At 39.9% G+C, this 24,486-nt stretch overlaps 2 protein-coding genes across 2 annotated transcripts in view; both read right to left on the bottom strand.

The window, feature by feature from the left end:
- The window catches only part of mtx2 (metaxin 2), a 10,683-nt gene extending 3,707 nt beyond the window's left edge, over positions 1-6,976 (bottom strand). Inside the window, exons 1-6 of the mRNA XM_008290279.1 lie at positions 6,809-6,976; positions 4,431-4,478; positions 3,382-3,428; positions 2,511-2,583; positions 1,369-1,445; positions 14-106 (exon numbers count right to left, since the gene is read on the bottom strand). Coding sequence (XP_008288501.1) covers positions 14-106; positions 1,369-1,445; positions 2,511-2,583; positions 3,382-3,428; positions 4,431-4,478; positions 6,809-6,848 — 378 coding nt within the window. The 5' untranslated portion in view covers positions 6,849-6,976. The remainder of the gene's footprint in view (positions 1-13; positions 107-1,368; positions 1,446-2,510; positions 2,584-3,381; positions 3,429-4,430; positions 4,479-6,808) is intronic.
- Positions 6,977-11,987: 5,011 nt separating this feature from the next.
- LOC103363501 (homeobox protein Hox-D4b-like) overlaps positions 11,988-24,486 on the bottom strand; it is a 15,094-nt gene continuing 2,595 nt past the window's right edge. The window contains exons 6-7 of the mRNA XM_008290287.1: positions 12,978-13,197; positions 11,988-12,444 (exon numbers count right to left, since the gene is read on the bottom strand). Coding sequence (XP_008288509.1) covers positions 12,107-12,444; positions 12,978-13,197 — 558 coding nt within the window. The 3' untranslated portion in view covers positions 11,988-12,106. The remainder of the gene's footprint in view (positions 12,445-12,977; positions 13,198-24,486) is intronic.

Here is a 24,486-nt window from a genome sequence, read left to right as displayed (position 1 = left end):
CAGGTGTTGGTACCTCGGCTGTGAGCAGCATGTTGTTGACCAGCTCCATGTACGCCTTCATCTCCGCCCTCTGAACATCGTCCAGTCCGTCGCTCAGAGAGTGACCCTGAAACCAAACAGACCTTCAGTCAACAGATCAACGACACACCTGGAAACATCTGGAGCTTGACGAGTTTTTTGTATTTCAGAAATACACAAAAATATTAACAGAATACTAGAAACAGAATGTGAATGCACTTGTCAGACATTACATATAATGTAAAAAAATAAATTAACTTTCATTTTTAAAAGAACTTTTTTGCATAAAAAGCGTGAACATGTGATTTAATCATAATTTCAAAAAGTACGGTATTTTTACTATTATATGTGTTTTTGGAATACATGAAAATATTAACAGAATATCAAACACAGGCAGAACTTATCTATCGAATAAAAAATAATAAAAACTTTAACTTCTATTTTTAAAATATTTTTTTGGTATAAAAAGTCTAAAAATATAACATAACCATATATTCACAAATTGTGGTATTTCTTTTTTGTTTAATAAATACAAATAATTCATGTTTACTGCTGTCATCATATTTCCAAAATTGGACATAATTAGTGAAAAATAATTCTGCAGATTTATTTTTTATTTTTAACATATATGAGAACATTATTAAACAGAATGAAAACAGAATGTGAATTGAAATGTTGAACATAAAACAGCATTGAAAACCTGTAAATGTAAATAACCATTCAATGTTTGTGTTTTTACAGAGAATGTAAAAATCTGAACTAAAGACTTAAATTTCCTGCGATATCACAAATATTTCCTGAATTATTTAATAGATGAAGCTGTAAAGTTAAGATTTAATGATTTGAAATATATTTCTAAAATTATTCAAAATTAGTTACAAACAATAATCTGTATTTCTAGGATTTTTTTCCATATTTTTGAAATACATTAAACAGATTTCCTAAAATTACAGATTGTGAATTTACATGTTTAATGTAAAACAACATTAAAACCTGTAACTTTGAATAACTATTTAATTCCTATTTTGTTTTAAAGAGAATGTGAAAAGTTTGACCTAAAAATGTTGTGATATCACAAATAAATATGTCCTTTAAATTAATAAGACGAAGCTGTTTAATTCAAGTTTAATGCTGAACATAGATTTCTAGAATTACAATTAAATGTTGGTTCCGTCATTTCACAGATTTATTTGGTAAACGGGCGACATGCTTTATAACATCTTCTATACCAGTGTGTATTTTTAATTACAGGTACTCTTGATGCCCGAGCTGCTAGAAGTTCCCTCTTTATTTACTGTGTGCCTCTGATCCATAATGAAGCTCTGATAAGAAGCGACAGCGCTACGTCACCTTGGCTTTGGTGAACTGAACTATGGGTCCCAGTTCTGACACCACCTGGTTGCCCACGTGGATGAAGGGAATCTTACCTGGAAAGACAACAGAAGACGTCAGACAAGCAGCAGCTTTTAACGACCGACGCTGAGCAGCAAGAATCCACGTTACACTGGCTGCAGTTCAACACAAACCCCTGAGTACTGGTCACTCCTGGCTTCACCGCCGCGTCAATGAGAGCAGAACCTTTTGGTTTTTACAGAATCTGACTGTACAAATGGTTTATCTTGTTACAATTACAAATGTAGAATAAAGCAATGTTGAACAAATATCCCAATTTCAAGGTTAGATTTGGCTAATTTTCCTTTTCCATTCATGAAGTCCTGTAGCTCCAGACCAACATGAAGAAGGACAGAGAACTCAGAGGTGTCTTCTGTCAGCAGTTAGAACAATGAAGACCAGAGAAAAAGGATAAAAAGCTGGATTTCTGTCTAAAACAACCACAAAGAGACGCAAAGAACAACTACATGATGCAGCAAAGAGACAAAATGACCTGAAAAGATGCAAAACAACACAACATAGATGAAAACCAAGAACTTAAATTAAACTGATTCTTTCTGTTTTTACAGTTTCTGGCTGACAAATGCTGGAACTGTGTTGATTTATTAAAACCAGACACATCTCTTGATCTCTGCTCTGCTCATCAGCTGTAGAAAGATGTTCCACCATCAGCTGGATGTATCTCCAACAACCGGCTCCTCTGTTCACTGGTTCTGAGCCATGCTGCATTTATTTATTGATCCAGTAGGTTGGATTTTCCTCTCAGTCTCTCTGAGGAAACACTGCCTGCAGTTCACCTGGAAACTCTGTGAAAGTTTGTCTCAGCTGATTCACCAACGTCTCAATGAATTGATTGATTTTTACAGAATCTGTTGAAGCAAACTGTATATTTTTGATGGACTTTTAACAGAAACATGTGGAATAAGTTAAATATCTGACTATTCTTTCTGCTTTTACAGTTTCTGGCTGATAGATGGTGTCCTTTGGTCATTTTCCTTCAAAGACAACAAGCTTTATAAAGCAGCTGGCAGGTTCCGGGGTCATTTCCTGTTCTGTAAACCAGAGACTAAGAAGAAGAGCAGAGCAGCTCGTGTACTGACCAGACGGCGACATATACTCGGCGTTCGCTCTGTAAACCACCTCCACAGGTAAACCGCACATCCTGAGGTAGGCCTGCAGGAAAAACAGGACATTAGGAGATTCAATCAGTGACAAATTATCCATCAGATATTTATGTCACGCTTTGAGCCTCTGAACCCCACAAATAAGAAGGTGTGTGGCCAAAAATCAGACTTTTTATGAACCAGAAAGTGTAAAAACAAAAAGAATCTAAGTTTCTTTTAACCTCCCAATGATTTTTGACCTCCTCATCTATAAGAAACCTGACTACACCTGAGCTTAAAGCTGTGATGTTCTATCAGAATCACTTCTCATTTCAAAACGGGTCCAGAATTCACTAACCAGATGCTTATCTCTCCAGTCTGAGGAGCCTCCATGTGCTCCAGAGTTTAACGTCTGTGGAAACAGGTTGGACTTGATGGCTCCTGCATGTTACATGTTTGTAAAACAAATAAAGAAATGTTTGGATTTTGGGAGACTTTCTGTTATTCCAACTGTGTCGTAGAGCACCGAACACAGATTAGAGGCTTCAACTCACTTTGGAAAAGCCGATTCCAACATTTTCTGAGTGAATCTGGACACGTTTCAGTCATTTTGGAGAGTTTTTGTAAAATAAATCAAATTAAATAAATGATGTAATAAATAAAAGTTTCATTTCTCTCTGGTTTAGAAGACATCTAGACATCTCTGAGTTCTCTCTCCTCCTTCTTCATGTTGTTCTGGTTCCTCAGAGCTGCAGGACTTTACGTTCCAGAGAAACATGAACCTCAGTGAAGGAACACGAGACAGGGGCAGGAAATAATGGCACAGAAAGTGTTTGGGGTTCAGAGGGTTAAATAATAAGAAGCTCACCTGGACAGCGAGCGATGAGGCGCAGTCTGACAGCAGGATCTGATCTTCTGAGGAAACAAAACCACAGCACGACTCAACAAGTCAGCAACAAGAGCAACAGAAAACCACCAAAAAATGTGAGACAGAATAATATTAATCGAACCGCTGCGGTGCAACAGAGACGCTCTGGCTGACAAATAGGATTCTTCAGATGCAGAAAAACTCACATCATCATTTTCATACTTCTAAATATAATATAAAGTGTTTACCAAATGTATTAAAGCACCTGTCTAGTTCGTTAAGCACTGTGTGTGAATATATGCCTCCAATTAACTCAAATGTTGCCAATTAACCAATCAAAAGCTTCCAAAGCCATGACATCATCATCATCATCTGGGCTTTCCCACATAGTTCATAGTAATCTTAGTGGAGGTGAACTTCTATTTAGCAAATAGAAATAATTTTAGTAATCCTAACTGACCTAAAACAGGAAAAGTTTAGTCACATTTAATTAATGTCAGATAGTGAGAAAAAAAAGGTTTGATGTCTTTTTATACAGTAAATATAACTACGTATAGTTATATATATATATATACATATATGTATACATATAAAAGTGATAAACTATAAGTTATATGTAGACCATCCAGTGTCATGAAGTGCTTTAATGCCACTCAGCTCTCACTCAGCAGAACATTCAACCACTAAAACGAATGTTTCTGTTCAGGAATGCAAGTAAAATAACTCTAATCTGACATCTGAATCAAGAAATAATAATCATGTGCTTTACTAGTTTCTCAGTTTTTTTGATAAAACAGTAAATTTGAAAATTCATAGAAAACAATAATAATTATATTTAAGCATTAAAAATATCATTTTGGTTAAAGAGCTTCACATACTGGTGTATTAACCATCACAGAAACATAAGACATGATTTAGATAAACCTCACATTGATCTAATAAACTTGTTAAGTGCTGTATATCTGTCCCTACTTGACAGTTTTTATTCAGCCCTAAACCAACACAAGCCACCACACTGAGTCCAGTTCCTGAGCTTCTGACCAACTCACCCTTCAGCGGCTGGTACAAGGTGGCATTTTCAGGCCACGGCTCAGCAGCTGTTGGCGGCAAAAAAAGACACACGAGTAGTTAGAAGGAGACTCTGGATCACCAAGGTGACTTCAGCAGAAAGCTTTCCGCTGTTTAACTCGGTATATTCCCGATGAAATCACCGTCACGTCTGCTGCATGTGTGGTAACAGACGCCACGCTGTGTTTAGCTTTGGGCAGTTTGAGGAAACAAATCGCTCATCAGACAAATCGTGAAAATACAAAACTCTTAATTATTGTTCAGGGAGTTTCAGGTTCACGTCAGAAGTAGGTTCAGTAACAGAAACACGATTTATTCCAGTTTGTGGCTGCATTATGTACAAGAAAACTCTCAGTTGTCATTTTGTATGGCTGATCTAAGTCTGTCTGATAGAACATCATTTACTGATTTAAAAATTAGTGGAGTTTGTTTTTTATAACTTTACTGAAGACACAGAATTTGTCGACTCCACATATTCACAGCAACATGAAGGAGAAGCAGGAGAAAAACACTGAAAAGGAAGATCTGTTTGCCAGAAAGAAACGTCAGTAACAGTTGCATTAATCGTGATTTAGATTTCTCTTAGAAAACAGCCCATGTGGGCGTTTACTGCACTTGTGACTAAAGATGTCGGCAGTTCAGAGTGTAACCAACACGACAGCGCTGCAGCAACGTTTCTGGTGTTTGTGGTCTTCAGACTGCATTTAACTTTTACATCACAAATAAAACAAAAACATCTCTTCTGCAAGTGTCCTGTGGGGTTAATCATTTAAATATAACCTTGATGAAAAGAATCGAGTCATTCTGATGCGTCTGAGGAGTTTTTCTGACTGTTCTGAAGTTTAAATCTGAGATTTTGCCATCTGGTTTTAAAATAACCTTTCTGAAGAGACAAAGCTGTAGAGTCAGAGTCTTCTTTCAAATCACTTCTCAAAACACATTTATACAGACCGGCTTTTACGTGACATCGTCCCCGTTACTCTTTTCTACTCAATACGACGACGTCTTTGGTGATTCATTGTTTTAGTTGCATCAGTTTGTGTTTGTTGTGTTTATTTATTTAATTATATTGAAAGTCTGTATTTTGCTTCTTTCTATTTTATTTTATTTTATTTTTTTACTGCATTTAACTTTTTATAGACTTTACGTTCCTCTGTTCATCCAACTTTCTTTGACTTGTCTGTAAAGCACTTTGTAAACTCTCTTTTTATGAGGTTCTATACAAATAAAATTATTAATAATAACATTTAAAGCAGAGTGTCGGAGCTGCTGTCACTTTTATGGCAAAGTTATTGATTGAATTAACGCTTTACGTTGCAAACATTGTTCTGATGTATGGCGTCAACGTAATAATGCTTTATATGTAATAAATACGTGGAATATGTAATAAATAATATTAGCTTGATAACAATTGATTCCAAGCGTAAAAACATGTATTTAGGTTTGTTGGTGGAACGCAATTTCATTAGAAGCTGTCACAACTCAACAAGACTAATGCAAACCGTCACGTTAATACAGAGTTGTTTCCTTTTACAAACAGACCTTCAACAATGATAAGTTTATTAGACTTTTATCATAAAAGTTGAATAATTGAAGCATCTTCAAAAAGTCAAGAAGAAACTTCTAATTTAACACATGATGTTTAAAAACAAGTATAAAACTGTAAAAACGTCTCACTAGATTATTTAGTGCATTTTATGTTTACTATTAATACCAAGCAGCTGGAAACCTGCATCATGTGAGCTGAACTGGTCTTTACAGCTGCGTTAAATGGTAGAAGCAGATGTTTTGGTTGTACCGTAGGACACAGAGCAGGTACAGTAGCACAGAGACATGAGGGTAATTGGAAAAGAGATTATTACTTTATGATTGTCTGACCCAGATTTCACCAGCTGAGCTGAGCTGCATTAAACTGCAGCTATGACTTACATGTGAGCAGCTAAGTTCAGATGCTATAATAATCATTTAAAAAATAAATGTGAGCAGCTAATGTTGGAAAAGGTTGCTGTTAGCATAAAAATAAAGCTTAGGTGATATGTTAATTTTGTAAACTTTAAATGTGGGCAGCTAATGTTGCTGTTAGCATGAAAATAAATTTTAGATGGTTTATTATTTAGTACAGAATTACACGTGAGCAGCCAATGTTGTAAAATGCTGCTATTAGCATACAAAAACAAAGCGTAGGCTGTGCAATAATTATGTAAAAATCATATGTGAGCAGCTGATGTTGGAGAAAGTTGCTGTTTTTCCATTTTCCCAACATTAGCTGCCCACACATCAGAATCCAGGGTTATAGAAAACTGCTGTTAGCTTGCGGCTAACGTTAGCCGGATAAAGACCGAGTGAGGAGAACATTTACCTGCTAACTGCGACACGAACGCATCCGCCGCCAGAGACATGTCGCTGCGAACACGGCTGGAGTGAAAACCTGCACACGGATCAGGTCAGTGCAGCTGCAGACAAGTTTAAGGACAACGGCTTGTTCGGCTGTCACCCACCGGTCCGGCCGCGATTAGCGTCCGTATGGGAAACTCTGACTCCGGTTTTTGGTTCCACTTGACCAGCGCACAGGAATGAATCTCTAAATATAAATTATATAAATAACTACACAGTACACAACGTGGAATATTGCTATATGAATTGTAATGATTTTTATTTCAGGGGTTTTGCGCTTTACGGTCCGACCCTGAAGTGAAACTTCTTCTTCTCCTGCGGTCAGACTGGACGCAGGAGAAGCGCGCTGCTGCCTCCTGCAGGCCGTTTGTAGAACTGCTCAGTTAAACCATCACCCTCAATGGTTCACACCCCGGTGGTTCACACCCCTGTTCTCACTGTTCCCTCAGGAAAGAGGTACCGGTCTATCAAAGCCCACACATCCAGACTCACCAACACATTCTACCCAAGTGCAATACAGGTACTGAACACACATTGGTCTATAGTCTGTACTATTTATAACATATATTTATTATTTATACGACACTATACTATACTATACTATACTATACTATACTATACTATACTATATTATAATTATGTTTTAATTACTGTATATTCTACTATATTTTTGTATATATTTTATATATATATATTGAATTATTTTTAATAATTATTTATTTATATTATTTATATTTCTCATATATCTACAGTGTTCCTACCTCAACAGTGCAATATATTTATTCTACCGCTTGGCTAACTGTATATACTTTCCTTTTGTAAATATACAAAAAATACATATGCTTCTTTTCTTCTCCTTCTCCTCTTCCTCCTCCTCCTCCTTCGTCTTCTTCTTCTTCTTCTTCGTCGTCGTCTTCTTCTTCTTCTTCTGCTGCTGCTGCTTGTGCTTTAGTGCTTGTGCTTTTTTTCTTCTTCTTCGGCTGCTGCTGTCAGAGGGCCGTCCTTCCAGTTCAAACTGACCAATCAGACCAGAGCTCTGGAGGGGAGTTGATAAAGTTCACAGCAGCAAAACGAGATTTTCTTCAGATTCTTGAAGCCACAACGTCTCAGTTCATAGAATCACAATCAGTCACCAACACTGAAGATTTACAATAAACACAACACTTTTTTCCCCCCTTAGAGTTATTTTTTTTGGCCTTTGTTTGATCGTGAAGTGAGAAAGAGACAGGAGGACATGTAGGAAAGGGTCATGAGCGGGATGCGAACTGATGATCTCCACATCGGGACTGTAGCCCTGCACATAGGACGCCAGCTCAACCAGGTGAGCTATAGCGGCGCCCTAATAAACACAATACTTGTTCTTGCTTCTGTAACTGCTTGAATTTCCTCACGGATCCTTTGTCCAATCAGATTTGAGGTTTGCTCATCTACCAATAAGAGAGCAGGTTTTGAGGCGCACTTCCTCTTTAGGCTCCAGAACAAGATGGCTGCCACAGCTCAGACAGGTGAGGACTTTCAGAGTTTAATTTCCTTTTAACAAGCTGTTTGTTGTATTCAAACGGATAAATGTGACTTTAAGGAGCAGGAATGTTCAGTCTGCTGCCTCTGGAGAGCTGAATAAAGTCAGCACAATGATGGGATATATGTTCATTTTTCTGCATAAATGGCCTCTAATATGTTAAGAGGACGCTGGTACCTCAAAACTATTCATCCTTTGGTTTGAATTTCATCCCAGTGAGATTACAGCATCTTCTAGCAGACATGGAGGAGTATTTTAATCATTCTACACAAGCAATGAATGTTTACGGAAACTCTAAATGTCTAAGTCGATGGCAGAAAAATAACTTCAGGTTTATTTGCACTCTGAAAGTTACATCAAGACGACGGTTAGTATTAAGTGCATTGTTAAAGATTTAAATTATTTGATTTAGAAAACCTGGTAAGTTGCAGACATTGTTTTGATGAGTTTTACAGACAGATAAAGCAAAATAAAAATACAAAAAAAACCTTTGAATTGTCGAGGAAAAGCTTTCCTTTAGCTCAGTTTAGTTCGCTGGTTAGATATAATTTAATTTGACTTTGTCTGAACTCTGAAAGATTAGTGCAAACTGATGTTAATGTGCCTTTGAGCCTAAACAGTTGTTTTTTTAAAGTGTAAAATCCAGACACTGAGTTACGGTTTTGTGGCGTCATAATGTTCCAGCTGAGAGTTGATTTCAGTGGATGATGTGATTTTGCAGCGTTGCTCCGGGAGGCTGTGTTGTTCTTGTTTAGACTGGAATATTGGCAAAGGGCAATTATTTAACAAATGCTGGGACAAAAACATCAAAAATGAAGCGTTGTGGTTCTACAGAGACGAATCAGATTCTCCAGATGCTGCTGCTGCTGCAAAAAAAAAAACAGTTTTATTTTTATTCAGTTGAAGAAAGATGAAAATCATAAGAGGTGTCAAAATATGTGTATAATCACATTAAGACTTGTTTATTTGACATATAATCCTCTTCATGTTGAGCTCAGTTCTGACTGCATGCAGCTGGTTTCATGTGACAGGTGGACAAAATACCAGAAACACCTCAAACATACATCTGAGGTTTGATATAAACTGAAACCTGTAATCTTTGGAAACCGTCTGCTGTTGAATCCACAGAATTCCGTGTTAGTCTCTGATCTGCTGCTGTTGTTGTTTTATTGCTCCTCAAGCTGCAAAACGAACCAGACATTGATTTGTAAGTTGTTTTCTCAAACTGGCATCATTTCAGGGTTCTGATTTCTCTCTTATGTCCCAGGCTGCAGGTCTCGGTGCCGCCGGCGGGGGGCGTCATTGCTTCATCAGTGGAAACCACAGTCTATGGTGGAAACAGGCAGGTTCCTAACACACACGAACACAAACATCTTCGTAAACATGGACTGAGACAACAAACAGATCAGATTAAACCGCATAACTGAGAAACAAAAGCTGCACAGTGATGATGTTCCTGCATTTAATCTGTCATTATTACATTTAAATAAATAGACTTTTAGGAAAAAAGCACAATATATAGATTACAATCGAGCCTGTGCACAGAATAAGATCAGATATTAAACTCCAGATTCATAGTTTGAAAGAAAATAGCCCAAAACTGTAAATACGGTCTTTACAAAATGTAGAATTGTGCGTGTTTCCAGGTATTTTGTGGTGAATTTACGACCATTTATGAACTAAAGTGATGTTACTGCGTTAAACTACGCACTTGTTTCTATACTGAATAGAATTTCTAATATTTTTATGGTGTTTTCTGTTGTTCAAGTCAGAATCCGATTATATTATGCGAATGTCAACGTGTGATATATTTTTCTTGCATTTGTTTTAAATTGAGTTACAACAAAGTAGGAAACGCTTTAACTGTTTGATATCTATAAACTATATTTTAGGTCATGTAGAAACTGTTTATTTAGCAGTTTTTAAAAACTTATTATGATTTGTTTAATACAATCCAAGTGTTTTTCTGGCATCGTTGCTGACGTAGCTTTCCCCCCCTGCTGATGCCACATTTCCACGTTTTGTTTTGTTTTTTTTTTCCAAATGCATCTGGTACCTTTGTATTTTTGTATCCCGATTTTCTACGTTTCGCTATTTTCCTTATTTACGTGCAAAGCTTCTGCAGCTTTTAGTTTGAGTGAATCTGTGTGTGCTCTCCTTCGCGGTGCATCTCCAGAGTGTGATAGATCTGCAGGCCGCCGTTCGTCAACCCGCCGGGCCTCTCCTGCAAATGGAGCCGCGTCTCCACCGGATGCCTCCAATTAATGGCTCTCAGCGCTCGTTTCCCTCAAATATCAACGCTCAGTCACTCAGTGTTTCCAGACGCTCCAGAGGACTTTGCAGTGACTTACATTAGTTTCCTGCTGCTTTAGCGAACACCGAGCCGCAGTCAGACCTCAACCTAAACCTAACCTCAAGTCTGCACTCTGACAGTTCATGATTTACGCTACGAGGTCTTTGGTTTTGTCTCCAAAAGGGAGGCGGCTCCTAAAATGTAAACTGATTTATGTCCCTACCACACACACACACACACACACACACACACACACACACACACACACACACACACACACACACACACATTCCTTTTGCCCTATATGTTGTCCTTGTGCGCTGTGCGTAAACGGTGCGTAAACTGTGCGTAAAAGGCGCATATGAGACCCAGTTCCAAACAGACATGAAAATATGATGTGGCAGTAAACTTTAACAGTGTCTGAGATTATATATTTACATTCCAGCAGCTTCAGAAAAAAAAACCACCAGGATAGTTTTAAAGATTCTGTGATTGATTGGGAGCTGCATCGTCTTTGTAATCACCGTTTAGGAGCCGAAACAATTTAAAATCTGCAGAAGCTGCTCAGTTGAGCCATGACGCACCACATGTTGGTCTTGGCTCAGCTCGGCTCACTTTGTTTCCTTAAACAAAGATCGTGTCGCCCGCCGAGAATCGCTCTTAAATTTTATGATTGAACAGATACTGATAGTAAAGAGGGACTGTTTTTACGCACAGCGGTTTCAGTGGAGATAAACCTTTATCGGTGTAATTATATCACACACACACACACGTTCATTTATAGTTTTTATTTTTTTTCTCGTCTATTTTATCAAAACATTAGCACATATAAAATTTTTACAGTTTTTTTCCTTTTCAAAAACGAGCACAAACGTACAAAAGAACCTCGATGAAGCTGCTACAGAGAATAAAATGTGCTTCTAAATAATACAAAGTAAGTACTGGCGTAATGCTGTAATAATAATATATCATATCAATAGCATATTAAACTGGAATCAAAGACAACACTTTTATTTCAGAGGAAATTTCTTTTCTTCAACCCTGTAGCCCTGAGAAAAGAAGCTGATTTACAGTCGCTGCTGCGCATCAAAACCCTCTCGTTTGGACGAATTTCCTCAGAATCTTTTCGACTAGAGAACAGAAATGTGCGCGTATGGCTCCGCTCCTCTGTACAAATCAAACAGTCTCAACATTTTGGTCATGTGCATTTTCATAAATTCCTTCTTTTAGGTAGCTCTGATAAAAACCCTGTTTGAATATTTACCCTGTAGAACAACAAAAACCCTGTTTTCTCCAAAAAGACGCGCTCTGTCCTCGGCCTGCGCAGTTGTTTAAATGTGAAACCAGAAACGTTCGCTGCTGAATCAAACCTCAGACTGGATTTAGATTTTAAATCTGGAGGACAAAAAAAATATTTAAAGCTGGTTTGTGGGGGTTTTGGTGATAAACGGTCACACGGTGATTCCCGCCTTCACGGTGTCTCCGCCGCCGCCGCTGCTGCTGCTGCTGCTGCTGTTGTTGTTGTTATTGTTATTGTTGTTGTCCCGCTTGCTCTTGCTGCGTCCTTTGGTGTTGGGAAGCTTGTTGTCCTTCTTCCAGCGCATGCGCCGGTTCTGGAACCACACCTTCACCTGCCGCTCGGACAGGCAGAGCGCGTGGGCCACCTCGACGCGGCGGCGGCGCGTGAGGTACCGGCTGAAGTGGAACTCCTTCTCGAGCTCGAGGACCTGCTGGCGCGTGTAGGCCGTGCGCAGGCGCTTCGGTTCCGGACCCACGTGGTTCGGATTCACTGCAAACAGAGAGAATGAAAACGTTATTCTCACGGCAGTTTAATTTAATTTTAGTTTTTATTTTCAATTTCCCATTTCTATAACAATTTTATATAATAATAATATTTACCATTTATACAAATAAAAACGAATTTCTCTTTCTACATTTTTATTATTGCGGATATTGACATTATTTTTGTGGCTTGAGCCTACATCTGTGGCGCACTGGGAGCTGGTTTTTACTGCTAACTTGCAGCTTTTTGTTCATTGCGCGCACACATTATCTTACACACACACACACACACACACACACACACACACACACACACACACACGCACTCTGCTGCAGGGCCATAAAACTTTATGGGGTCGTAATTCTCGCTGACTCTCACTGAGCTCGTAAATAACTCGACAACAAAAAGCGGCTCCCAAATGGACCAGAAACACACAAACACAGACAGAAACACGCGCACAGATGTACACACACACACACACACACACACACACACACACACACACACACACAGACAGATGAAGGTGGACCGGCTCTCACCATGCGCTACGTGCACCTTCTTCATCCAGGGGTAAACCACCACCGGCGGCCTCTCTCTGTTCTGACACGCCGCCTTCCGCTGCACCTGAGCGGGCTTGTTGCAGGTCATCCAGGCCGGGCACTGCTGCAGGTCGCCCACTGGGAGCCGGTCCTTCCCGGGGCCGGCCGGAGCCTCCCTGCAGGCCGGGTAGAGCGCGCCGTGGTGCCGCTGCTCGCCGTCCTGCGCAGACGGAGGATAGCCGGTTTGTTGTGGTGCGTACGGAGGCGGAGGGGGCTGCACGGGCGGGTACCCCCCTCCGTAGCTGCCGCCGCTGTCCTGGGGGCTGCTGTAATACCCCCCCTGGTCACTGAAATTACTGTAATCTTCTTCACAAGGCGGGAACTGCGGCTCTGCGTATTTACAGCTCAGCACGAACGACTCCATGATTGATTTATAGCGCGGCTGCTCGCAGAATACTAATTTTTCTTTCTGGCCCTCGGTTCGTGTCGGTGTTGCCCCTCTGGCATGCGGCCATCCTGCGCCTGTCAAATAGACGGACGGCCGCGCGGGACACGTGACCCGGCGGCCAGCCAATGGGAGGCGGCCTGCTTGTTTATGCTGGACGTGATGGGATCGTTTGAGGAGAGAAAGTTAATGAAGATGTTCTGATTCTGAAACACGTCGCTGGAAAACAACAAGCTGCAGCAGCCCAACACACCTGATCGAACCTATCGATACACCTATTGATCCGCCCCTCCCCCTCCACCTACTGAGCACTGTAGATCTGTGACCCCCCCTCCCCTCTGACTTCTCCCCCACAGCTGAAAAATTAATGTGGCCCATATTGAGGCCGGCGGACCCATATTTGGCCTTGTGGAGGGTCAAAGGACGCGCAACAAAACGCGGCGCTCAGAAAAGCCTGGAGCAGAAAGAAAAGAGATAAAAGGCTCCAGACAGTGACTAGTGTTCGGCTTTGTTCGGCCCGGGGTCAGGCCCAGGGTCCCCGAGCAGGCCGGCCTCTAAAGGAGCAGCAGGAGAAAAAAATGATGCCAAACAGAGAAACATGCGACAGGAGCAGAAAAAATGGAGCAAACGGATAAAAAGCTGAAAGAGAGGAGCGAGAAAATCAAAAAAAATCTAAAGTGACTTAATGAGTTTTTGTGGTCAAAACGCTCCATCAGACGTCAGGAGCCTGAAAGGGTCATCTGCTGAGAAGCCCATAAATCCTGGTTTCATGGAGGATCTCAGAGAAGATGCTGCTGCAGTCAGACATCAGGGAGGGTCTGCTTTAAAGCTTTACAATAGAATAGAATAGAATATCCTCTTATTAGTCCCACCAGAGGAACGTTTTGGCTCCGAGAGGAGAACTAATGAACAAACTGCAGCAGCTTGATCTGATCTAATGACTCGTTTGTTCATAATCACTGATAAGAAACCAGAGAAGCAATAAAACTGTCAGATCTCACTCCGTTTATTTAAAGCCTCGTTCACCACTTTATTAAAAACAGGACAGAAAGCTGTGACTGATTTAAATGAACTAAAAGGTTTGTGTCGACATGAAAATGTTGCATCAACCGAATATTCTGAGTCTTTAAACTCTGATTTTTTTATCATCAGCTGTTTAAAATCTAGATTCAAGTTGAGAACTGGCTTCAAAACTTCAGTATTTTAAATTTTCAGTTTGAGATTTTAAGTTCTCCCCCTGAACACTGGAGCAGCTTATTTATTTATTTTAATTTTTTTTAAAATGAAAATGGTCTAATTATTGTAATGAAGTGAAAAAAAGTCTTTTAAATGTGGAGAAACTAGTTGGAACAACTTAATATAAATAATCAACTTGTAAACTTGTGTTTCTGCTACAGATCATTAAATATTTAAAATAAAATGTGATTAATAGTGAAAAAGTTCTTTCTTCCAACTCAGTTTGTCAGTTAAACATAATTTTATTAGAAGTTGTTTGAAACAGATGCAAACTGCTTCAATCTTTAAATGATCTTTTATGGTTTCCCTGATTTTCAGTCGATACAGACGATAACTCATAAAATCACACAAAATGGTTTTAACATGATTTAACAGAAACAAACAAAACAAAAAACAGGCCAAAACTGTTTCACATAATTCATTATTCAGTTTTTTGCAGCGATTTTATTCTAAATTTAATCCCATTTCTGTTCTGAAGGGAGTTTATTTTGTTAAACTAAATGGGCAGAAAGTAGCAGTTTGGGTGGAATAAACCTTTAAAAGTACAATCATTTGGGTGGAATGTAGTATTTTGGGAGGAATATACTTTAAAAAAGTCTAATTAACTGGACCGAGAGTAGTATTTTTGGTGGAATAAACCTTTTAAACCTCAGTGTATTTAGGAGCACTTGGGTCGTCAGCTGGCTGTTGGTTCAGAAGCTTCAGAGGTTCTGAGGGTTTTGGAGGTGAACTGATCAGTTCTCTGCCTCAGACTGATACAGGCTGTAGAACCAGCAGCGACTTCACAGTGATCCAGTCCGGTCCGGTTTGTTCCTTCAGCTGCTCTGCAGTCGGCGCCTCGCTGAAGCAGCAGCAGCAGCAGCGCCGGTTTCCTCCTCGTCTGAAGTCAGTCGTCGCCCATAGACTCCCCTAGAACCCAATCTGTGACCGAGGCAGCTCCACACACATTCGGTTCTACAGGGTATTCATGGACGAAGGTTCTGAGGACTGTTCTGCTGCTGAGGCCCGTTTACACTCAGAGGATGGACGAGACCAGAATCACTAAGTTCTGCTTCACTCACGGTTTAATTCAGCTGCTCTTGGTTCTGTTGGATCCAGCTCGTGTCTGGACACATTCACACAGTTTGTGATACCTTTGGACAATTTAAACTCGTTTTGAACTCATTTCCAGTCATTCTGGACAATTTTAAGTCATTTTGACACATTTCCAGTGGTTTTGGACAAATTTCTATTAGTTTAGGTTAAAATTTGTTTAATTTTTTGACAAATTTTAACAACTGTTGGACAAATCTTGAATCATTCTGGGTGAACCTTACACAGATTTTGGAAACATTTGAGTTAATTCGGACAAATCACAAGTCATTATGGACATTTTTACCAGTTTTGGACACATTTTGAACCGTTCTGAGCAGCTTTAGACAACTTTTAGCTTGTTTGGACTTGTTTTGAGTCATTTTCGGCAAAGGTTATGTCATTAGGACACATTTTAAGTAACTTGAATACATTTTGCATCTTTTGGGACAATTTCTAATTTGTTTTGGTCAAAATTTGAGTCGTCTTCTGCCCTCATGCAGCCCCATATCATGATGCTGCCACCTCCGTGCTTCACTGTCAGGACCATGCATCCACTGTGGTGGTCCTGGTCAGGTTCATACCAAACATCTGGACTCCATCTGAGCCCAACACATTCATCTTCATCTGACCAGAGAACGTTCTCCAACATCCACCAGGCTTCTGTTCATGTTCTGCAGCAAACTTTACTGGCAAAGACATGCAAGGACGACCACTGCAGCCCTGATCAGAGCTACTATGGCTCCTTCTGGACCTCCTGGTTACTGCTCACACTGGGCTGCACTGGGTTTTGGCTGCTCACTGATCTTCTGGATCCTTTTCCATCTTTGTCAAGTCTCTCAGTCAGATGTTTCTCCTCCTCTGTTCAGGTCTTCTCCATGTGGAGCCATGATGCAGACATAGATAGACACAGTCCATAGGTCCAGAACTGAGCTGTTCTCAGCTCGTTGTAGAACCATGTTCATGCAGGTAGACTGATGGAAACCACAGCTGGACTCAGTTTGGTTCTTAGAGTTTCTACTTCTGGGCCTGAATTTTGAATCAAGTCCTTCTAGTTGTTGTTGTTTCTTACGGTTCCAGTGTTGTTGACTGTAATCGGAGCATCATGGAGGCGTCTACCAGCTTCTGTAATGAGGTTCATGAGGTTTGTTTTGCAGCTCGGTGGGAAGAGGATCCACAGAACATAACAACAGGAGAGGGTCACTCATCTCCCACCGGAAGGAGAGTAAATCTGCTGCAGAGGGCACACGAGGTAACTGTTGGTAAACACCAGCGGAGCAGTGATGGAGGCTGACAGGAGCTACAACCAGCAGGCTTTAGTTCTAATATCACTGCTAACTAAACGTCTCTTCATATGAGCCACGTCTGGAAAATGCTCCGTGTTCACCTGGTTCTGGTTGAACAGTGCTTTTTTTTTTCTAGTTCCCTCCAGCCGGCTCTGGGTTTTTGGATCAGCTGATCTGCTGCCAGAGCTGCTGGTAAACAAAGACGTGAGCAGAATCTGAACAGAAGCTTCTGGTTCTGATGGACCAAATCTGAACGTCTCATTTGCTGATGTTGGTCCACAGCTGCTGTCAGTGTTTATGATCCAACATCTGCAGTCAGAACCTCAAGTTCTAGAGGTTCTAAAGTCAGAAACATTAACGTCACTCAGACTGCTGCTGCTGAAATGGACCAAAATAAGAAACGACTGTTAACCAATAGAAAAAAAAATAGGAAGCTGATGAAAGTATTTCTATAAATAGACGTTTTATGACTCATAAGATTTATCTAAGTTTTAGTTTGTTAGTTTATTTTTCAATGTTTAATGAAATAATTATATTTACAGAAATCAAAAATGTTTCTTTGATTCCTGCTATAATTACTGTTTTTTGTTTAGTTGTTGTTTAACAGTGAGCATTAACACGTTGTTGGTATAACTGGCTCAGATTTTATCATAAAAAATATTTATATTTAGAGTTTTCTCCTCCGTTTGAGCTCCATGGTTCTCCTGAACAATGTTAAGTTTACTCTCTGGTCCTTTAGATCTATTTTATTTCTAAGATCTAAACAGCTCAGAAATCATTTACAAACTAAAACGTGTGTTTTTGAGGTATTTTGTAATAGTTTGACACAATATCAGTTACTGTGCGTTTTATTTTTATTTAAATAAGAATTTACACATTCAATTTATTTTGCTGTCTAAAGAGTCATAAGAACTGTGGTCCATTAATTAATTTTTACAAATGTAAATCTTTTTTATTAAACATTAAAAAGCAACAAAATACACAGAAACTCACATGAAAGTGTGAAAAATGTACAAATATCCAAATATGTTCCTGTTTACGAGACATAGTTTGATCTGAATATAATTCTACTTGTTTAGTGTCTCTGCTGCAGCTTTTTGATGTAAATGATTTAAACATCACGTTTTAGTCCAAAGTTTTGTCCTAAAAGCTGATTGACTGTAAATGAATTGTCAGTAATTAGACCCACTGACAGTTAAAGTCAGAACAACAGTAAATAAAAACACAAATACCAGATTAGTTTGGATCAAAACAACCTGAGAGGAGTTCTGCTGCTGGAGCCTGTTCACGATTTTATATTCAGTTAATTTTGCTCTAAGTTTGTTCACTTCAGCAGCTTCTAGAGCTCCCATCAGACTGATTCTAGTTTTTATATATATATTTATGATCTATCTATCAGACTGATGGATCATTATAGGTGTGTTTACAGAACCGCGCTGCTGCAGCTTTTGGTGCCACAGACAGTTTGTGTTTCCACTTGAGGCCTCGGGCAGTTTTCTGCTGCCTGGTTCCCACAGCTGCCTGAGAACTTATAAAAAGGAACACAAAGCAGCTTTAAAGCAGCTTTAAGTGAAGCGGTGACTGATGGAGCTGCAGCTTTCTGCACATCAGCTCCAGCTATTAATCTGCTGCAGCCTAAAGACCCGAACTTTCATTTTTCACATTTTTAATTCCAGCAGCAGCCGTTTGAATGGAGCTCTGAACTTCTTTAGGAGACAACAGCAGCAGCAGCAGCACCGTTTCAAAGCGCATTCTTGTGGCTGAACGTCGCCTAGCTGCCGGCAGGTCGCTGCGGGGTCACCCCGGTGCTGACCGCGGCTTCACCGGTTCATCAGTCCTGCGCTGGACAGGCCACCAGGGGCCGGACCGGGGACACCCAGAGTTCACCTCCTGGGGCCTTTGTTCCCGGAGGCACTGCTGCTTTTCTACCTCTGGAGGTGCGTTTATTGTTGTGCAAAGACAAACGCCGCAAAAGCGCAAAACGTGTTGACGTCCAAAAATTACGCACCAAATATGACGCAGCGATTTCTGCAGATTCTGCCCGTTTTTTGCTCATTTTTTAATCTTCATTGAGGTTCATGTTTCTCTGCAACATAAAGTCCTGCAGCTCTGTGAAACCAGAACATGAAGGAGGAGAGAGAACTGAGATGTCTCCTGTCAGCAGGTCGACTAATACTGTGTCAGAAAGTAAAAACCCAAATCAACATGAGCTTCTGATACCAACACCGAGAAATAAAGGCTCCACACGGTGCACATGTTCTATACTCTGACAGTAATAATAATATCAGCCGAAGACTCTGTGTTGGACACAAAAGACACACTGATGGTTTCAGGGCTGCAGAGAAACGCACAATGTTTGTTTGGATGTGGTGAATTTTAAAAGAGGACAAAGTGATTCTGGATGATTTTTAGCTCAGATTTGGTTCAGTGCAGACAGAGTGTTGCTGGACTCCTGCTGGGCGTCTTCTGCTTGTTGTTTAGGTGTTTTCTGGTTATTTTCTCGGTTTTGTTTGGTTGTTTTTTGGTTATATTCGAGTTGTTTGGTTGTTTTCTGGTTCTTGTTATTATTATTTTTTGTTTTCAGGTTTTCTGATCATTTTCTGGTTATTCTCTGGTTATTTTTTCTGTTATTTCTGGTTATTTTTTGGTTGTTTTCTGGCTATTTTCTGGTTGTTTTTGTTGTTTTCTGGTTATTTGCAGGTTGTTTGGTTGTTTTCTTGTTATTTCTGGTTATTTTCTGGTTATTTGCAGGTTGTTTGGTTGTTTTCTTGTTATTTCTGGTTGCTTTCTGGTTATTTTCTGCTCCTCTCTGGTGCGTCTGGCCTCTCAGGTGCGCACCTCCAGCCCTCCTCTCTCCTCTGTAGCTGTAGCTCTCATCGCTCTCTGACTCGGTTAAAAAGCCTTTCAGTTGCGGCTTTTCTTTCTGGGGTCGTTTCACTTTTTCATCTTAGACAGGCTGACCGCCGGCTCACCCCTCCAGCGGCCCGCTGCCGGGTCAAAGCCGAGCTGAGCTGCTTTAACCCGGTTTAGACATTAACTGCGACCTCTAGCCTGCCTGGGAACCTCGGAGCGTCTCCGCAGCAGAACCAACACAGAACCAAGACAGAACCACAGCTGTGATCTGTTTTAAATGGACCGTGTTCCAAACCACCGATTTATTGATCTAAGAGCAATCAGCTGTGATTAAAATACAATCTGATCCATTAAGTGGCCGTGAAACTAAAAAAAAAAAATACGTAAATAAAAATCTGAACTGATGTAATTATTGTGACTCAATTTGAAATAAAAAAAAATCACTTCAGAGATAATTATCAGCGTTAAAAAACAGAACAATAATCAGTTACCTCAAAAATACCACAAATATATTCGAAATTGTGATAATATTGTAGTAAATCCCTCATTTAACGGCATAAAATCCACTTTGTGCAGAAATTATAGTAAGATTCCAGTAAAAAAAACAACAACTTGTGAATAAATAAATTAATAAAAACTTGACAAAAACAAATTAAACAGTTTTACATCTAAATAAATCCCTTTGTTGAGTGATTTTCTCTGTAATTCAACCAAAGAAAGAAGATGTAAAACAACTAAACAGTTCAGCTCGAAATCAAATTAATTCTCAACACGAATCTGTTTCCAGCACCGAATGAATCTGATCTTAAAATTCTAAATCCTGAAATTATCCACCAGCAGCTGCAAACCAATAATCACATTAAAATATTCTGGAAACGCAAAACCTGAACAAAGAAACAGCTGCGATCAGAAAATCAGTCAAACCTGAATTAAAACCACAGATTCTGATGAACACACGAGCTGCCGTTTGATTTCTGAAACCGCAAATAAAAGATGCGTCCAGGAGTCCGTCCAGGAGTCCGTCCACACGACACAAGTCAAATAAAAACGTTCAGTTCGCTGGATTTACTTTTGCTCGACTAAAATCGACTTTTTCTCCTCTTAAATAAATCTGCAGCTCGAGTTTTTCTGAACTTCCAGAACACAGAAGCTGCAACGTTTCACGTCTTTAACGAACAAAAGATAAAAACACAAAATCAGCTTTCTGTCGCTAAAGACGCTGAAAAATTAAAACTGAGAATCTGAATCAGCTGCGAAAAAAACAACAACAAAAAAGTAATTTAAAAACGAATCGAATCCAGTTTATTTTAGATTTTGAAGCTTGTTCAGGTGAACAGAGGGCAAACAGCAAAATAGAATCTAGGATAAACCTTTTCAAACCAACCGTTCAATTATTTCAAACGCTTAAAAATATTATTTTATATTTATGATCATATTTATTATTGTTATCGTTATTATTAACATAGTCATAGTTCACTAAATGGGGATTAAGATGTCAAAACACACTTCATCCTGATAATCCGCAACATGTGGGAGGTTTTGCTGCCACACACACACACACACACACACACACACACACACACACACACACACACTTCACAGTAACGACGTCCCACAAAAACCAGCTTCCTTAAATCTTTCCTTTTTTTTTTAACACAAAAAACCAAACAAGCAAAAAAAAGACCACAAACTAAAACAAACAAACAACAGAACTCCTCCAGGTAGAACCATCAGCTCCAGCTCTGACCTCCATCCTCCACCACAAGGTTCCCACAGACCTCACGTCTGGTGGATATTTTTATTTGTATTATTTTAAAGATATTTTAAAAGTCTGACAAATGGTTGGATGGAAATAAATGATAGTTAGATTAGAGATCAAAATAATTCCGCGTCTGTCAGCTGCACAATGTTGATTTAAATCAGCTGGAGGTTTTTTTTTTTGTTTTTTGTTTTCTGGATTCTGAATTAATTTGACAACAAACACCGAGCAGAAGGATTAAAGTCGCTTCTTACCGACGAGGCCGTGGAGGTCAGCGGCCAGGAGTCCGGCTGTCCAGCAGACTGCGGCTCCGGGCTCATCATCACGTCATTTATCGGCTGCAGGTGGATGTTCGGGCCCTCAGGCGGCTCCGGCGGCCCCCGGAGGGTCCCGGCGCCTCCTGCTGCCCCCCTCCCCGCCATAACTTCATATCTGCCAACCAAATATGAAATCCCTGACTCACTGCGCAGCTCTCGCGTTACAACGCGGTGGTTGGCGGCTGTAAAATCCCGTTTGAGCTGATCGAAGCCGATTATTGGAAGGTTTTCTGTCGATTTGGGACAAATGTCCGCCTCCGGTCCATCTGGCCGCAGCTCGGCTTCTTTCTCTCGGTTATATTTTGGGGCTTGTCACAGCGCCGCAATAAAACACACTTTATTACCGTCACGTGCTCCGCTTTTTTTCCGCGCTACTCCCACAAGGCTTCATAAATTATTAGGCCGCGCACCGAGAGCTGCTCTGCTGCAGAAAGGCGCCAAAGAAAAACGAGCTTCGGTCTCTGGAGGTTTGAGCTGCTGCAGAGTTTAAACAACAGCAGCAACGTTTGTGCTCTGAAGATACAAAACAACACGAGTCTTTTATTTACAGAGTTTTGATCAGGTTGTTTTCTGGAGTGAAAATGCAGCACGATGCGAGTTTTTGTGAAAAACACAACTTGTAAATTGTGTTGTTCTTTGTGCGTAAAAGAACCTAAATTCGTGCGTAAAATATTCTTTCCTGTGTGTGCGTAAAACGTCCCATTCTTTGTGTTTAAAATATTGGATTCTGTGTGTAAAGTACCTTATTTTGTAAGTAAAGAATCCGAAATTCCAGCGTGAAATATCAAATTCTGTGTGTTTAAAATGCCCTGTTCTCTAAAGAAAATGCCCTAAAATAGTTTCTTAAATATCCTATTCTGATGCTTAAACAATGAGACTCTGTGCGTAAAATGCCCCAAATTCATGCGTTAAATTACAAATTCTCTGAGAGCAAAAAAGCGCTACATTTGTGCGTAAAATGTCCTGTTCTGTGTGCAAAAAATGTTTATATTTGAATGCGTATATTCTACGTGGGTCAAATGTCCTCCTCTGTCTGGGGAGAATGTCCTCCATCTGTGCGTAAAACGCTCCGTGTGGCCCCTGCTGGACCCGGGCTTTGCTCACTTTCGTCCAGAAGCAGCCGAGACTAAACGCCGTTTGCATTTTTCCGGATGTGTCTGGAATGTTGTTTGGAGCGTTTGTTTCCTGCTTTGATTTCCGTAAATGGAAGAGCAATAAAGCCATAAAGTGGCGCTGTGAAAACAAGCCGCAGCTCTGTGCGCCAAACTGGACGCAGCTTTGTTGCTTTAGAGGCGTCAAGTGTCAAAACAAGACAGAAAAGCCCAAGTTGTCTTTTGAACCAAATCCTCCAGAAAGAAACGGAAACTTTAAATCACTAAAGATCAGTGAATAATAAAAATACATACTACTAATAATTATAATACATAATTAAAGTTCTTTATTTTAGATAAAGGCCTGAAGGAAAGCAACATTTTACGACCTTTTTATAAATCCTGTTCAGCAGAATCCTGTCCCTCTGGTTCTTTCTTTCTCTTTATTTAATTTTGGTTCCACGTTTTCATTAATTTCTCTTTGAGGCGTTTTTTTTTTTTTTTAAAGCCTCCACATGTCGAGCAGCTGCCGAACCTTTAACTTAAAAAACCAATAATCAATAATGAGCTCATGTTAAAGCGAATGTTCGTGTTCTGGAACCGGTTCGGTCCGCTGAGACTCTGCTCGAGGTGCATTCAAGGTAACCCGGAGAGCAGAACTCCGGTGACCTCCAGACTCCTCCGAGCTGCTGGCTGAGTCTGTAGCGCCATCTGCTGCCGGAGAGACGCGCTGCAGAGGCTTGAACCGGCGCTGTTTGGTTTTGCTGAACACAATTATTATTAATTCTTGGTGTTTGAGGTGGACTGGCTGCAGTTATCGGAGCAGCTGTGAACTCAAAGTTTCATGATTGTTCTTGTGGATGTTTAGTTTGAGCAGAACTCTGAACTGACTGACAGAAGAAGGAGTTCTCAGATTTGTCAGGTTTTATTATAGGAAGCTTCCAGAAAGCCTCAACTTCCCCATGTTGTTGTTATTGTTGTTGTTGTTGTTTTATTCCTAGCTGCAATCAGAAGCTGCAGGATGAGTGTTTAAATGGAAAAGTTGAGTTTTGAATCGAGGAAAACAAAAACCGTGACCGTTGGTTTCTGCCTTTAAAATGAATTATTCTAAAAAATAATCCAGTTTATGCATCAAAACCCTCTAAGAATCTCTTTAATTCTCCTTTTGCTCTTTTCAAATATGAACATTTTGTTAGTTTCTAGTTGCCCATTGTAAAAATATTAAACAGTTTTGTAAAATGATGCAGAAAATCGTGTGGCATCAAGTTCGCCAGAAAAATCTGTTCAATCTGTAACATTCAAGATGTAAAAATATCTGTAAAATAATTATTTAAAAAAGTAGTAAACATTAATTTTATGGCCAAACATTGTAGAAAAAACCAACAACAACCTCATTATTTGTTTTTTAAAAAGATTTTTGTTGTGGAAAGTTTTTGTGTCGACAATTTTGG

The sequence above is a fragment of the Stegastes partitus genome, unplaced genomic scaffold (genome assembly GCF_000690725.1).
Source record: "Stegastes partitus isolate 25-593 unplaced genomic scaffold, Stegastes_partitus-1.0.2 Scaffold664, whole genome shotgun sequence".
NCBI classification, from domain to species: domain Eukaryota; kingdom Metazoa; phylum Chordata; class Actinopteri; family Pomacentridae; genus Stegastes; species Stegastes partitus.
Note: the sequence above shows the minus strand (reverse complement) of the source record. Positions and strands in the feature narration are given on the sequence as shown.